The 12,259-nt window shown below is 40.2% G+C and overlaps 1 protein-coding gene across 2 annotated transcripts in view; it reads left to right on the top strand.

The window, feature by feature from the left end:
* Positions 1 to 12,259, top strand: part of UBXN2A (UBX domain protein 2A) — a 53,134-nt gene that overhangs the window by 15,181 nt on the left and 25,694 nt on the right. For both annotated transcript variants that reach the window (XM_082746573.1, XM_082746574.1), the window contains exon 3: positions 9,715 to 9,853. In XM_082746573.1, the coding sequence (XP_082602699.1) occupies positions 9,715 to 9,853 (139 nt within the window). The remainder of the gene's footprint in view (positions 1 to 9,714; positions 9,854 to 12,259) is intronic.

Below are 12,259 nucleotides of genomic sequence, written 5' to 3' on the forward strand. Positions count from 1 at the left end.
TTTAAAAATAGTAATAATAGCATGTAGTAGAGACACAGTAAATGGTAGGTGCAAAGGCTGTGGTTCTTACCAATATAGATTATTTTATATTCACTTATCTGAGGAGAAATGTTTATTTTTGTATTATGCTGTTTTATTTATTTATTTATTTGACAGAGATCACAAGTAGGTAAAGAGGCAGGCAGAGAGAGAGAGAGAGGAGGAAGCAGGCTCCCTGCTGAGCAGAGAGCCTGATGCGGGGCTTGATCCCAGGACCCTGGGATCATGACCTGAGCTGAAGGCAGAGGCTTTAACCCACTGAGCCACCCAGGTGCCCCTTATGCTATTTATTTTAAATACTTGAGGTAAATGTCCATTTAAGGAGACAGACAGCAATTTCATACTTAAAATAGTAAATGCTTCTGTACTAAACAAATACTACTTGTTTTTTATAACTTATTATTTTATATGAATATTTGATACTAATTATATAATTGTGAGATTGTGTCTGAGGACCTCTAAGACCACCCCCAGGCTTGATTTGCTGAAAGGACGCAAAGGACTCAGCGTATAGTCATCCTGATGACTTTGCATTATTATATCATTATAAGAAGATAATAGAGAGGGAAACTGGATGGCTCAGTTGTTAAGCGTCTGTCTTCGGCTCAGGTCAGGACCCCAGGATCCTGGGATCAAGTCTCATATCGGTCTCCCTGCTGGACAGGAAGCCTGCTTCTTTCTCTCCTACTTCCCTGCTTGTGTTCCCTCTCTTGCTGTATCTCTCTCTCTCTCTCTCTGTCAAATAAATAAATAAATAAATAATATTTTTTAAAAAAGCACATGGGGTGAACTTCAGAGGAAGCCAGGCACAAACTTTAAAGAGTCCTTGCCTGGTGGTATCACCCAGGATGCACTTAATTCTCTCAATAGTAAGTTATGAGACCACATGTAAATTGTTGTTTATTACCTAAGGAAGTTAATTATAAATCAGTCTGTGGTTTTTATTGGGCGTTGTAGTATGTATCAGTACTATGAATGTAATTAGATAGTAAGGTATCTGTACAAAAATATTAGGAATAGATTTTATAACTTCTTTGTAACAAAAAAATAGATATTGTTAGAAATACTGGTCCAGTAAAAAAATGAAAAGACTTTTCCTGAGTATATCAGTAGTTCAAAGACTGTAAGTGGTGAAGACCTGTATATGTGCTCCCAAACAGATGCATAGCCTTCACCCATTTGGACAACAGCCAATAACCTTATTTATTCAGAATGCAGTAGTGAGTGACAAAGTCAGCAGAAGAGGATATTCTGTAGCCAAAATAGATGTTTCAAAGTCCTTTTCTTGAACTTGTGTACTTTTTATTATCAGAGAAACTCCTGAAACTTCAAAACTATATACTGAGCCTTAACAACTTTGTTATCTGGTTTTCAGATTATAGAGAGGAGTATTGATAATTGTATCATAAAAGGATAGTGACATGTAAGGGAAAGGATGATGGAGTAGAAAGCATAGATGAAATAATAAAATTGTCTGAATATTTTTAGTGTTAAGGAAAGTCTTCATAAATTCATATGGCCATGGGATTTTGCTGCATTCTATCTTAATATAGTAGAATACAAAGGGATTCCCTTTATTATAAATAATAAAGAATTAAATATGGTGTACTTTCCCATTTTTCTGTCAGGAATGTCTTTCTTTCTTTCTTTCTTTTTTTTTTTTTTAAACATTTCATTTATATATTTGACAGAGAGACAGCGAGAGCAGGAGCCCAAGCAGGGGGAGTGGGAGAGGGAAAGCACGTTTCCTAACGAGCAGGGAGCCCCACGGGGGGCTCATGACCTGAGCCGAAGGTAGACCCTTAGCAACTGAGCCACCCAGGTGCTTTTAAGTTTTTATTAAATTCATGCTCTTTTTAATTTTTATTTTATTTTAGTGCATGGGGGAAAGGGGGCAGAAGGCGAGAGTGTGAAAATCTTAAGCAGGCTCCATACCCAGTGTGGATCTTGATGCAGGGCTTGATCTCACAACCCTGAGATTATGACTTGAGCTGAAATCAAGAGTTGGACGCTTAGGGGCGCCTGGGTGGGTCAGTCAGTCAAGCAGCTGCCTTTGGCTCAGGTCATGATCCCAGAGTCCTGGGATTGAGCACTGCATGGGCTCCCAACTCAGTGGGAAGTCTGCTTCTCACTCTCCCACTCTTCATGCTTGTGTTCCCTCTCTCACCATGTCTGTCTGTCAAATAAATAAATAAAATCTTAAAGAAAAAGAGTTGGATGCTTAACTGACTAAGCCACCTAAGAGCCCCTCTTTTCATGCTCTTTTTAAAAAATTATTAATAATAAACTTTATTTTTAAGAGTAGTTTTAGGTTTAAAGAAAAATTGAGCAGAAAATACACTTCCCATATTCCCATCCTCCCCTTCCCCAGCGCACATATTTTCCTATATTATTAACATCTTGTGTTATGTAGTGTATTTGTTATAATTTGGAACTAAAAACTGATACATTATCATTAATTGTAGTTTACATTTCGGCCCATTTTTGAATTGTAATGTTCTTTGGGGTTTGACAAATGTTGCTGATGCATATGGGGTTGTGCTTTCTTTTATTTATTTATTTATTTATTTATGATGGTGATAATTATTTTAGTAATCTCTGTATCCAATATGGGCTTGAACTCACAACCCTGAAATGAAGAGCTGCATACTTTTCCATCTGAGCCAGCCAGGTGTTGTGCTTGTAATTCCAGGTAGTAGTTATTGTTGGTTTATAGGAAAGCACTTAGCTTTTATATATTAATCTTCTACAGCTTTGCTCAAATTGCTTCTTAGTTCCAGGAGTTTGTTGTTGTTGTTGTTTGGGATTTTCTGTGTACACAGTCATGTCATCTGCAGTTTTTTTTCTTCCTTCCCAGTCTGTGTACTTTATTTCCTTTACTTGTTTTACTGACTTCGAATATGGTATTGAAGAGAAATAGTGAGTAGGGGCATCTTTGTCTGATTCCTGATCTTTGATGGAGGGCATCTAGTTTCTTGTCATAAAGTGTGATGTTAGCTGTGGGTTTCCTGTAGATAGATGTTCTTTATCAAGTTAAGAGAGTTCTTCTCTGTTCCTAGTTTGCTGAGGGTTTTTAACCAAGAATGAGTGTTGGACATCAGACCTAGCCATATTTAGCCTCCTTATGCTTAGGATAAGCATATTTCTTAAAACATGGTCCTTATTGCAATATTTTGTACTATGTTTAATTCTCACTGTGTTCTGAGATAGAAGTTAGAACCAAGCTTTAATTCTAAATGAAAAAGAAAATGGTTTTTAAGATGTGCCTTTGAACTGCAATTTAGAATTTCCAAGCTAATTCAGAAAATACTAGCTTTTTCCATAAAGAACTCAACTCTAGGAACAAACTGAGGGCTGCTGGAGGGGAGGTGGGTGGAAGGATGGGGTGACTGGATGATGGGCATATTAAGGAGGGCACGCATGTGAGGTGATGAGCACTGAGTGTTACATACAACTGATGAATCACTGACCTCCACTTCTGAAACTAGTAATGTATTATATATTAGTTAAAGTTGAAAAAAAATTTTTAAAAGAATGCGTGTTGGATGTTGTCAGATGCTTTTTATCTGTTGATATGATCATGATTTGCTATAGCATATTGATGCGATGGATTATATTAATTGATTTTCTCATGTTGGATCAGCCTTGCATGCCTGTAATAAATCCTACTTGGTTGCAGTAAGGATTTTTGCATCTGTGTTCATGAGAGATACTGGTGAGGGAGCAGAAGTCAAGCTGAGGGTAAAGCACAAGCTGACACCTCATAACCCCCCAGCTCCCAGGTGGGATAATGTGTACAATCCTCAGGCACTGTTGCCTGCTCTTAAACTAAGGGAAGGAAAAAGCAGACGGTTAATAGAGACCACAGTCCAGGAGTCTTCATCAGTTTACAAACGACTTAGTGATTTACCAGAAAAAAAGGTTCTTCTCAAAACCCTAACATCCAGAAGCAAACTCAGTTATTTTCATGTTAATTGCTTTATTAGAGGGAAAAACCACCTTAACTTAACCTAGGCAAGTCCTCTGGTATCTTGTAGATCCTCTTTAGCATATGAAAGTTCTTTTGAAAACTTCCCTTTTTCCTTACCTCCCCCTGGCCACCCCTCACAAGCTCTGAGCCACAGCTCTTTTCTCCCTGTGTGGGTCCTGTCCCCATCCTTTAATAAAATCACCATTTCTGCACCAAAGGAGTCTCAAAAATTCTTCCTCGGCTGTTGGCTCCAGACCTCACCTATATTCAAAAACTACATCAATATTGTTTTTTTTTTTTCCTTTTTTGAAATGTCTTTGTCTGGTTTTAACTTTATTTTTATTTTTTTTAAGATTTACTAATTTTAGAAATAGGGGGACGGGTGAAGGAGCAAAGGGAGGAGAATCTCAGACTCTACTGAGCAGAGAGCCTCATGAGATCATTACCTGAGCAAAACAAAGAATTGGAGTTAAAAGAGTTCTTCTGCTTTTATTTCCTTGAAGATATTGTAGATAATTGGTATTTCTTCCTTAAATGTTTGATAGAATTTACTAGTGAAATTTTTTTACGTTTTTAAGATTTTATTGTATTTATTTATTTGAGGGAGAGAGTGCATGTGCACACAGGTGCATGTGGGAGCTGGTGGGGGACTGAGCTGAGAGGCAGAGGGAGAGGGAGATGCTCTCCTCAGCAGGGAGCCCCACACTGGGCTCCGTCCCAAGACCCTAGTGTCATAACCTGCGCAGATAGATGGTCCGGTCAGTGAAGCTTAACTGTCTGAGCCACCCACTAGTGAAATCTTTTCTGCCTAGTGGTTTCTGTTTTGGAAGATTGTGAATTATTGACTCAGTTTTCATAATAGATACGAGCCTTTGTGTATGTTCCTAAAATTTTGGTGGATTGTCCTTTCAAGGAATTGGCCTATCAAAGTTACCAAATTTGTGGGCATAGAGCTGTTTATAATGCATCTCTACACCCCGTACTCTGGATCTCTTAAAAAACTAGACTGTTGGGACTCCTGGGTGGCTCAATTGGTTAAGCGGCTTGCCTTCAGCTCTGGTCATGATCCCAGCGTCCTGGAATCGAGTCCCACATCAGGCTCCTTGCTCAGCGGGGAGCCTGCTTCTCCCTCTGCCTCTGCCTGCCACTCTGTCTGCCTGTACTCACTCTCGATCCTTTCTCTCTGACAAATAAATAAATAAAATCTTAAAAAACAAAAACCTAGACTATTTCTTGCTCATCTTTGTATCTCCTCACCACCTACCATAAAGTACTCAATAAATGTTTGAATGACTTGAATTAACAAAATGAGGCTTAATAGAATTTGCATATCAAATAGGTAAGATAGGGGCACCTGGGTGGCTCAGTGGGTTAGGCCTCTGCCTTCGGCTAAGGTCTTTGGATCGAGCCCGAGCCCCACATCGGGCTCTCTGCTCGGCAAGGAGCCTGCTTCCCATCCTTTCTCTCTGCCTGACTCTCTGCCTACTTGTGATCTCTCTGTCAAATAAATAAATAAAAATCTTAAAAAAAATAGGTAAGATAAAAGACTAAAGCTACTTTAGATGCTCAGCTTTATTGTCTTTTTATTAATTGTGTATAAACTGCTTTCTTATAGCTGGGACACAGGTGCACGAGCACCTGGTTCTGAGGGTCCCAAACATACCAGGTTCAGGCACTGGACACTGACAAAATCCAAAAGCAGTGAAACAGGAAAGGAATTTATTTCAGTGAGGCCAGTGCTGGAAAAGACAGCAGATCAGCGTTTCATACCGTCTCCAGAGTGTCAAAAATCCTACTAAGTTTATTTAAGGTAACTATGGGACAAAAGTGGGTGGGTGTGTGCACATAGGCTGTGAAGGTCAAATTGATCATTCATTGTCTTGGAGTCAGTCAGTCAGTTATGGGGTGGGTCTTTGCTAGTTCAGGGCAGTCCTTATTGCTTGAGGGGTAGTTTCAGTTCCCATGGGGGGATGCTTTGCCCTTAGGGTCTTTCACCGGAGCCAAGAAACAATCTTGAAAGAACCTAACTAGAAAGTGAGGTCAAGATGGAGGCAGCCAGGGGCGCCTGGGTGGCTCAGTTTGTTAAATGTCTGACTGAGGTTATGATCTTGGGGTCCTGGGATCAAGCCCTGCATTGGGCTCCTTGTTCAGCGGGAGTCTGCTTGTTTCTCTGTCCCTGCCTTTCTCTCTCTCTCTCTCCAATAAATAAAATCTTAAAAAAGAAAAGAAAAGAAAAGATGGAGGCAGCCAAAGTCCATTTTTTCCCTGGCAAATAGCAGAGAGCATCAGTGGTCCTAATAATAATATACATTTCTAATACCGTGCGCCAGCATGTGTACTGATGTACTGTATATCAGGTATTGCTTTTGTATGTGTTTTGCTGTAATATTCGCAGCAACCATAAGATAACGTGCTTAGTATCCGCATTTTTTAGATGAAAAAATCCAAATCACGTAGAGGCTGCTGGGTTTCTTGCCCAAAGTCAGTGTGACTCAGTACCTAAATACAGACACCAAAGCCTGAACTCTCATTAGACAAGATCCTCTACTGCTACATAACTATACTGATTAAAGAGGGGAAGATCATTAGTATTGTGAGAAATCATCTTAGGATGTGATTATTTTTATGTAAAAAGTGTGTCATTGCTTTCAGAAAGGCATAATTAATACCTTGTGATAATAGGAAGCATTTTAAGAATGTATATAGAGAGATTACCTAGAAGAGTAAAAAGCGTATACCTAAATTAAAGTATTGCTCTGAGTGTTAGCATTTTAATAATAACATAGAGATGACTATTTTGTCTGGCGCAGTGATGACGAGCACAGGCACTGGTTCAGTTTCCAACTCTGCCTCAGAGTAGCTTTGTGATCTTGAGCAAATTGCTTAGGGGTAGAGGGGGAAGCAGAGGGAGAGGGAGAAGCAGGCTCCCTGCTTAGCAGGGAGCTCTGGCAATGTGGGTGAATCCCAGGACCCCAGGATCACGACCTGGGCTAAAGGCAGAAATTAACCAACTGAGCCACCCAGGCGCCCTCTCTTTTTTTTTTTTTTTTGGCTTAAGTGTTTTTTTGATGTGTTGAATGGGGATAAAAACAGTATGTGCCTTTCTAGGTCATTGTGAGGATTGAATGAGTTAATTCATGTAAAGTACTTAAAATAGTTCTCAAAATATATTAAATGCTTAATAAATGTTAGCTGTTAAGAGAAGCTTTATAGCATATCATAGACAAGATGTGGAAGGCAGATTAATAGTGTTTTAATGTTGTCTTTGCCACTTACTACCTCTAACCTCATTTAACTTAACCTTTCTGTGACTCATTTTCTTTCCTCTAAAAATGTGGTTGAGAGTATCTTACCTTATAGTTCCTGGCACAGTATGAGAGCTGTAAAAATACTATTTATGGAATCTGAGAAGTTACACTTCAGGACATGTATGACTTTCTGTATGACTTTAAAAAGTTTGGTCAGGGGCGCCTGGGTGGCTCAGTGGGTTAAGCCGCTGCCTTCGGCTCAGGTCATGATCTCAGGGTCCTGGGATCGAGTCCCGCATCGGGCTCTCTGCTCAGCAGGGAGCCTGCTTCCTCCTCTCTCTCTCTGCCTGCCTCTCTGCCTCCTTGTGATCTTTGCCTGTCAAATAAATAAATAAAATCTTAAAAAAAAAAAAAAAGTTTGGTCAGAAACCATCTTTCCTGTCAAACCAAATCTTCAGTAATATTTCTTTTTTTTTTTTTTTAAAGATTTTATTTATTTATTTGACAGAGAGAAATCACAAGTAGATGGAGAGGCAGGCAGAGAGAGAGAGGGAAGCAGGCTCCCTGCTGAGCAGAGAGCCCAATGCGGGACTCAATCCCAGGACCCTGAGATCATGACCTGAGCCGAAGGCAGCGGCTTAACCCACTGAGCCACCCAGGCGTCCCTTCAGTAATATTTCTTAATAAAATACAAATGCAAAATGAAAACTTGTAGGTAGAGGGTAGGCAAAAGGTATAAGCTTTCAGTTACAAAATAAGTAATGAGAATGTAATAGATAGCATGGCAATTATAGTTTAAAATATTCTATGCATATTGGAAGGTTGCCCAAAAAATTACATCTTAAAAGTTCTGATCACAAGAAAAAAATTTCTCTGTGTATGGTGATAGATATTAACTAGACTTACTGTAGTAATCATTTTATAGTATATACAAATACAAATCATGTTGTACACCTGAAACTAACATGTTGATTATACCTCAGTTTAAAAAATAGTACTGAGGGGCGCCTGGGTGGCTCAATGGGTTAAAGCCTCTGCCTTCGGCTCAGGTCATGATCTTCGGGTCCTGGGATCGAGCCCTGCATCAGGCTCTCTGCTCAGGAGGGAGCCTGCTTCCCCTCTTTCTCTCTGCCTGCCTCTCTGCCTACTTGTGATCTCTGTCTGTCAAATAAACAAATAAAAATATTTTTAAAAAAATAGTACTGAATGTCAAACTACTACAAATCAAAAATCTTCAGTGGGAAATCTCATTTTGTGAAGTATACAATCAATCAAAACTATGATTAGGACTGTTCTGGCACATTATCGCCTTTAGTTTTGAGTGCTTTCTGTTGGGGCACTGGGTGGCTCAGTTGGTTAAGGGTCTGCCTTCAGCTCAAGTAATGATACCAGGGTCCTGGAATCAAGTCCCACTTCAGGCTCCCCTCTAAGTGCAGAGTCTGCTTCTCCCTCTCCTCTTGCCCCTCCCTGCAACTCATGTTCTTGCTCTTTCTCAAGTAAATACATAAAATCTTAAAAAAAAATGCTTTTTATTACCAGAAGATACATAGTAACCCCTTATAAAGCTATTTTGAGGGGCACATGGCTTAGTTGGTTAAGCATCTGCCTTCAGCTTGGGTTGTGATCTTAGTATCCTGGGGTCAAGCCCTGCATCGTGCTCCTTGCTCTGAAGGACAGGAGCCTGCTTCTCCGCCTCCCTTCTGCTGCCCTGCTTGTGTTCTCTCTCTGTCAAATAAATAAAATCTTCAAGAATTAATAAATAAAGCTATTTTGAGCTTTTTGGGAAGATTTTTTTTTTTTTTTAAACTCTGGACCAGTAATTTTTGACCTGGTAAGATTTTTTTTTTTTAAGATTTTATTTATTTATTCGACAGAGAGAGAGAGAGATCATAAGTAGCCTAGAGAGGCAGGCAGAGAGTGAGGAAGCAGGCTCCCCACGGAGTGGAGAGCCCAACTTGGGGTTCGATCCCAGGACCCTGGGATCATGACCTAAGCTGAGGGCAGAGGAGGCTTAATTAACCCACTGAGCCACCTAGGCTCCCCAACCTGGTAAGATTTTTGTCCTGCAGAAGATACCCGGCAATGTCTAGAGATGATTTTAGGTATTTAACACCAGAGGTGGGGTGGGTAGAGTATGCATGATCTGGGCATCTAGTGGGTAAAGGCCACGGATGCTACCAAATATCCTACGATTATAGGGCAGCCCACACAACAAAGAATTATCACAACAAAGAATTATCCTTCCCCAGATGTCAATAGACTGAAGTTGAGAAAACCCTGCTCTGGACCAAAGGTTAATGACTTCCCAAGTTCACGTATCTGCTAAAATCTTAATTTAGAAGTGGGTCTAAACTGTGGAACTGGAGGCATTTCCGTTTAGGACCCTTTAACTAGAAATTCATGTAAATTTTTGGAAAAGTAATGGTAGTGCTTAATATTCTTTTTGTGTGTGTTTAGGGTTTGTGAAACAGGTTCTGACAACCAACCTCGTAGTGATGATCGACAAAGAAATTGTGAATATTTTGTTGACAGCCTTTTTGAGGAAGCTGAGAAGGTTGGTGCCAAATGCATGTCTCCCACTGAACAGAAAAAACAGGTAAATGTCCATAACTTTTTTCTCATCTAGTGTTTCTCAAAATAGAGACCATATTTTGGGTCTATGAGGTCAAAACTGTTTTCATAATAATAGTAGGATATTGTTTACCCTTGTCACTGTGTTGATTTTGTGATCATACTGCAGAAGTGATGGTGGTTAAAACGGGCAGTACCTTGGGAGGAATGTAGGCCGTGACACCAAACTGTACTAGTAATTACTGTATTTTTTGCTTGCCATTTGGTGGGGAATATGCTAGTTGCTATTAAGTGTGTCCTTCATGAAGCCAGGCTTGGGATAGCTTTATAACACAGTGTGTGTGAGGAGAGTGCCTTGGAAGTAGATAGCTTAAAACCTTGCAAGCCTGAATTTGCCTTTATTCTGTCTTCACACTTGGTTGATAGAATGCTCTTCTGGTAACTCAGCCTTTGTTATGGGTTTTGTTTTGTTTTAAGATTTATTTATTTATTAGAGAGAGCACTTGTGCACCTGTGTGAGCAAGCAGGTGGATGGACCCAGGAGAGAGAAAGAGAAAGAATCCCAAGCAGACCCATGCTGAGCAGGGAGCCCCATATGGGCTCGGAGATCAGGACTCGAGCTGAAACCAATGGTCACTGACTGGTTAATTGAGCCATCCAGGTGCCCCATGGTATCTGAGCCTTTGTATGCGGTATATGTTTACTCACTGAAAGCTATTAGAATCTTTAACCCTGTGTTCTTATGGGCCTTGATGGTGGGTCCTTTTTTATTCATTCAATCTGGAAACTCAGTTTTACCATTCTAGGACATTTTCTTATGTTGCTTTATTGGTATTTTGCTCTCCTCCATTGCTGGTCTCTCTAGAATGCTTTTACATACATATTGGGCCTCTTGGATCAAGCCTCTTAATTTTTTATTGTTTCTTCTGTGTTCCACCTCTTTATAATTTTGTTCTACTTCAATTGGGATCTATCTTAGACCTTATAAATATCATATATCATATATATAAGGTCAAAGATATATGTATTATATATATATATATATATATATATCAGTCTTTTTATTCAGTTTCCAATTTCAGTTTCTTTTTTTTTTTTTTTAAGATTTTATTTATTCATTTGACAGAGATCACAAGTAGGCAGAGAGAGAGAGGAGGAAGCAGGCTCTCTGCTCAGCAGGGGCTCGATCCCAGGACCCTGGGATCATGACCTGAGCTGAAGGCAGAGGCTTTAACCCACTGCGCCACCCAGGTGCCCCCCAATTTCAGTTTCTAAGAGCTCTTTTGTTCCTGAACATTCCCTCTCTTTCAGACATTATAGTCTCATATGAGTGTATTACCAATTTTGGATTTTTGTTTTTGTTTTTTTCTTTTAAATAGGTTTCATCCCCAGTGTGGAGCCAAAAACGGCTTAAACTCACAATGCTGAGATCAAAACCTGAGCTGAAATCAAGAGTCTGGATGCTTAGGGGTACCAGGGTGGTGCAGTGGTTTAAGTGTCCAACTGTCAGTTTGGCTTGGGTCGTGATCTGGGGTCCAGGAATCAGACACTTAGCCAGCTGAGCCCCCCAGGCGCCCCTGTTTTTCAGTTTAGTCTGTTTTCCTCGGTGTCTTTATGAAGGAATAATTCTTTTCCTATTTGCTTTGTTCTCTTTTATGTGAATACCCTGAGAGCAGAGACTTGGTTATAAAGGGCAATATAGTTAAATGGTTAAAAGTATGGATTCGGGGCACCTGGGTGGTTCAGTGGGTGAAGTCTCTGCCTTCAGCTCAGGTCATGGTCTCAGGGTCCTGGGATCAAGCCCCGCATCGGGTGCTCTGCTCAGCAGGGAGCCTTCTTCCCCCTCACCCCCAGCCTGCCTCTCTGCCTACTTGTGATCTCTCTCTCTCTGTCACATAAATAAATAAAAATATCTTTAAAAAAAAAAAAAGTGTGGATTCAAGGGGCGCCTGGTGGGCTCAGTGGCTTAAGTGTCCTCTTCTTTTTTTTTTTTTTTAATTGTTTTTATTAACATAAAATGTATTATTTGCCCCAGGGGTACAGGTCTGTGAATTGTCAGGCGTATATACTTCACAGCACTCACATACCCTTCCCAGTGTCCATAACCCAGCCACCCTCTCCATACTACCTCTCCAGCAAACCTCAGTTTGTTTTGTGAGATTAAGAGTCTCTTATGGTTTGTATTCCTCCTGATCCCATCTTGTTTCATTTTTCCTTCTCTGTCCCCCAGACACCCCCACTCTGCCTTTCAGATTCATCATATCAGAGAGATCATATGATAATTGACTTTCTCTGATTGACTTATTTCACTCAGCATATACCCTAGTTTCATCCACGTCATTGCAAATGGCAAGATTTCCTTTCTTTTGATGGCTGCATAGTATTCCTGTGTGTGTGTGTGTGTGTGTGTGTGTGTGTGTGTGTCTTTATC

The sequence above is a fragment of the Mustela nivalis genome (assembly GCF_964662115.1).
Source record: "Mustela nivalis genome assembly, chromosome: 8".
Lineage (NCBI taxonomy): Eukaryota > Metazoa > Chordata > Mammalia > Carnivora > Mustelidae > Mustela > Mustela nivalis.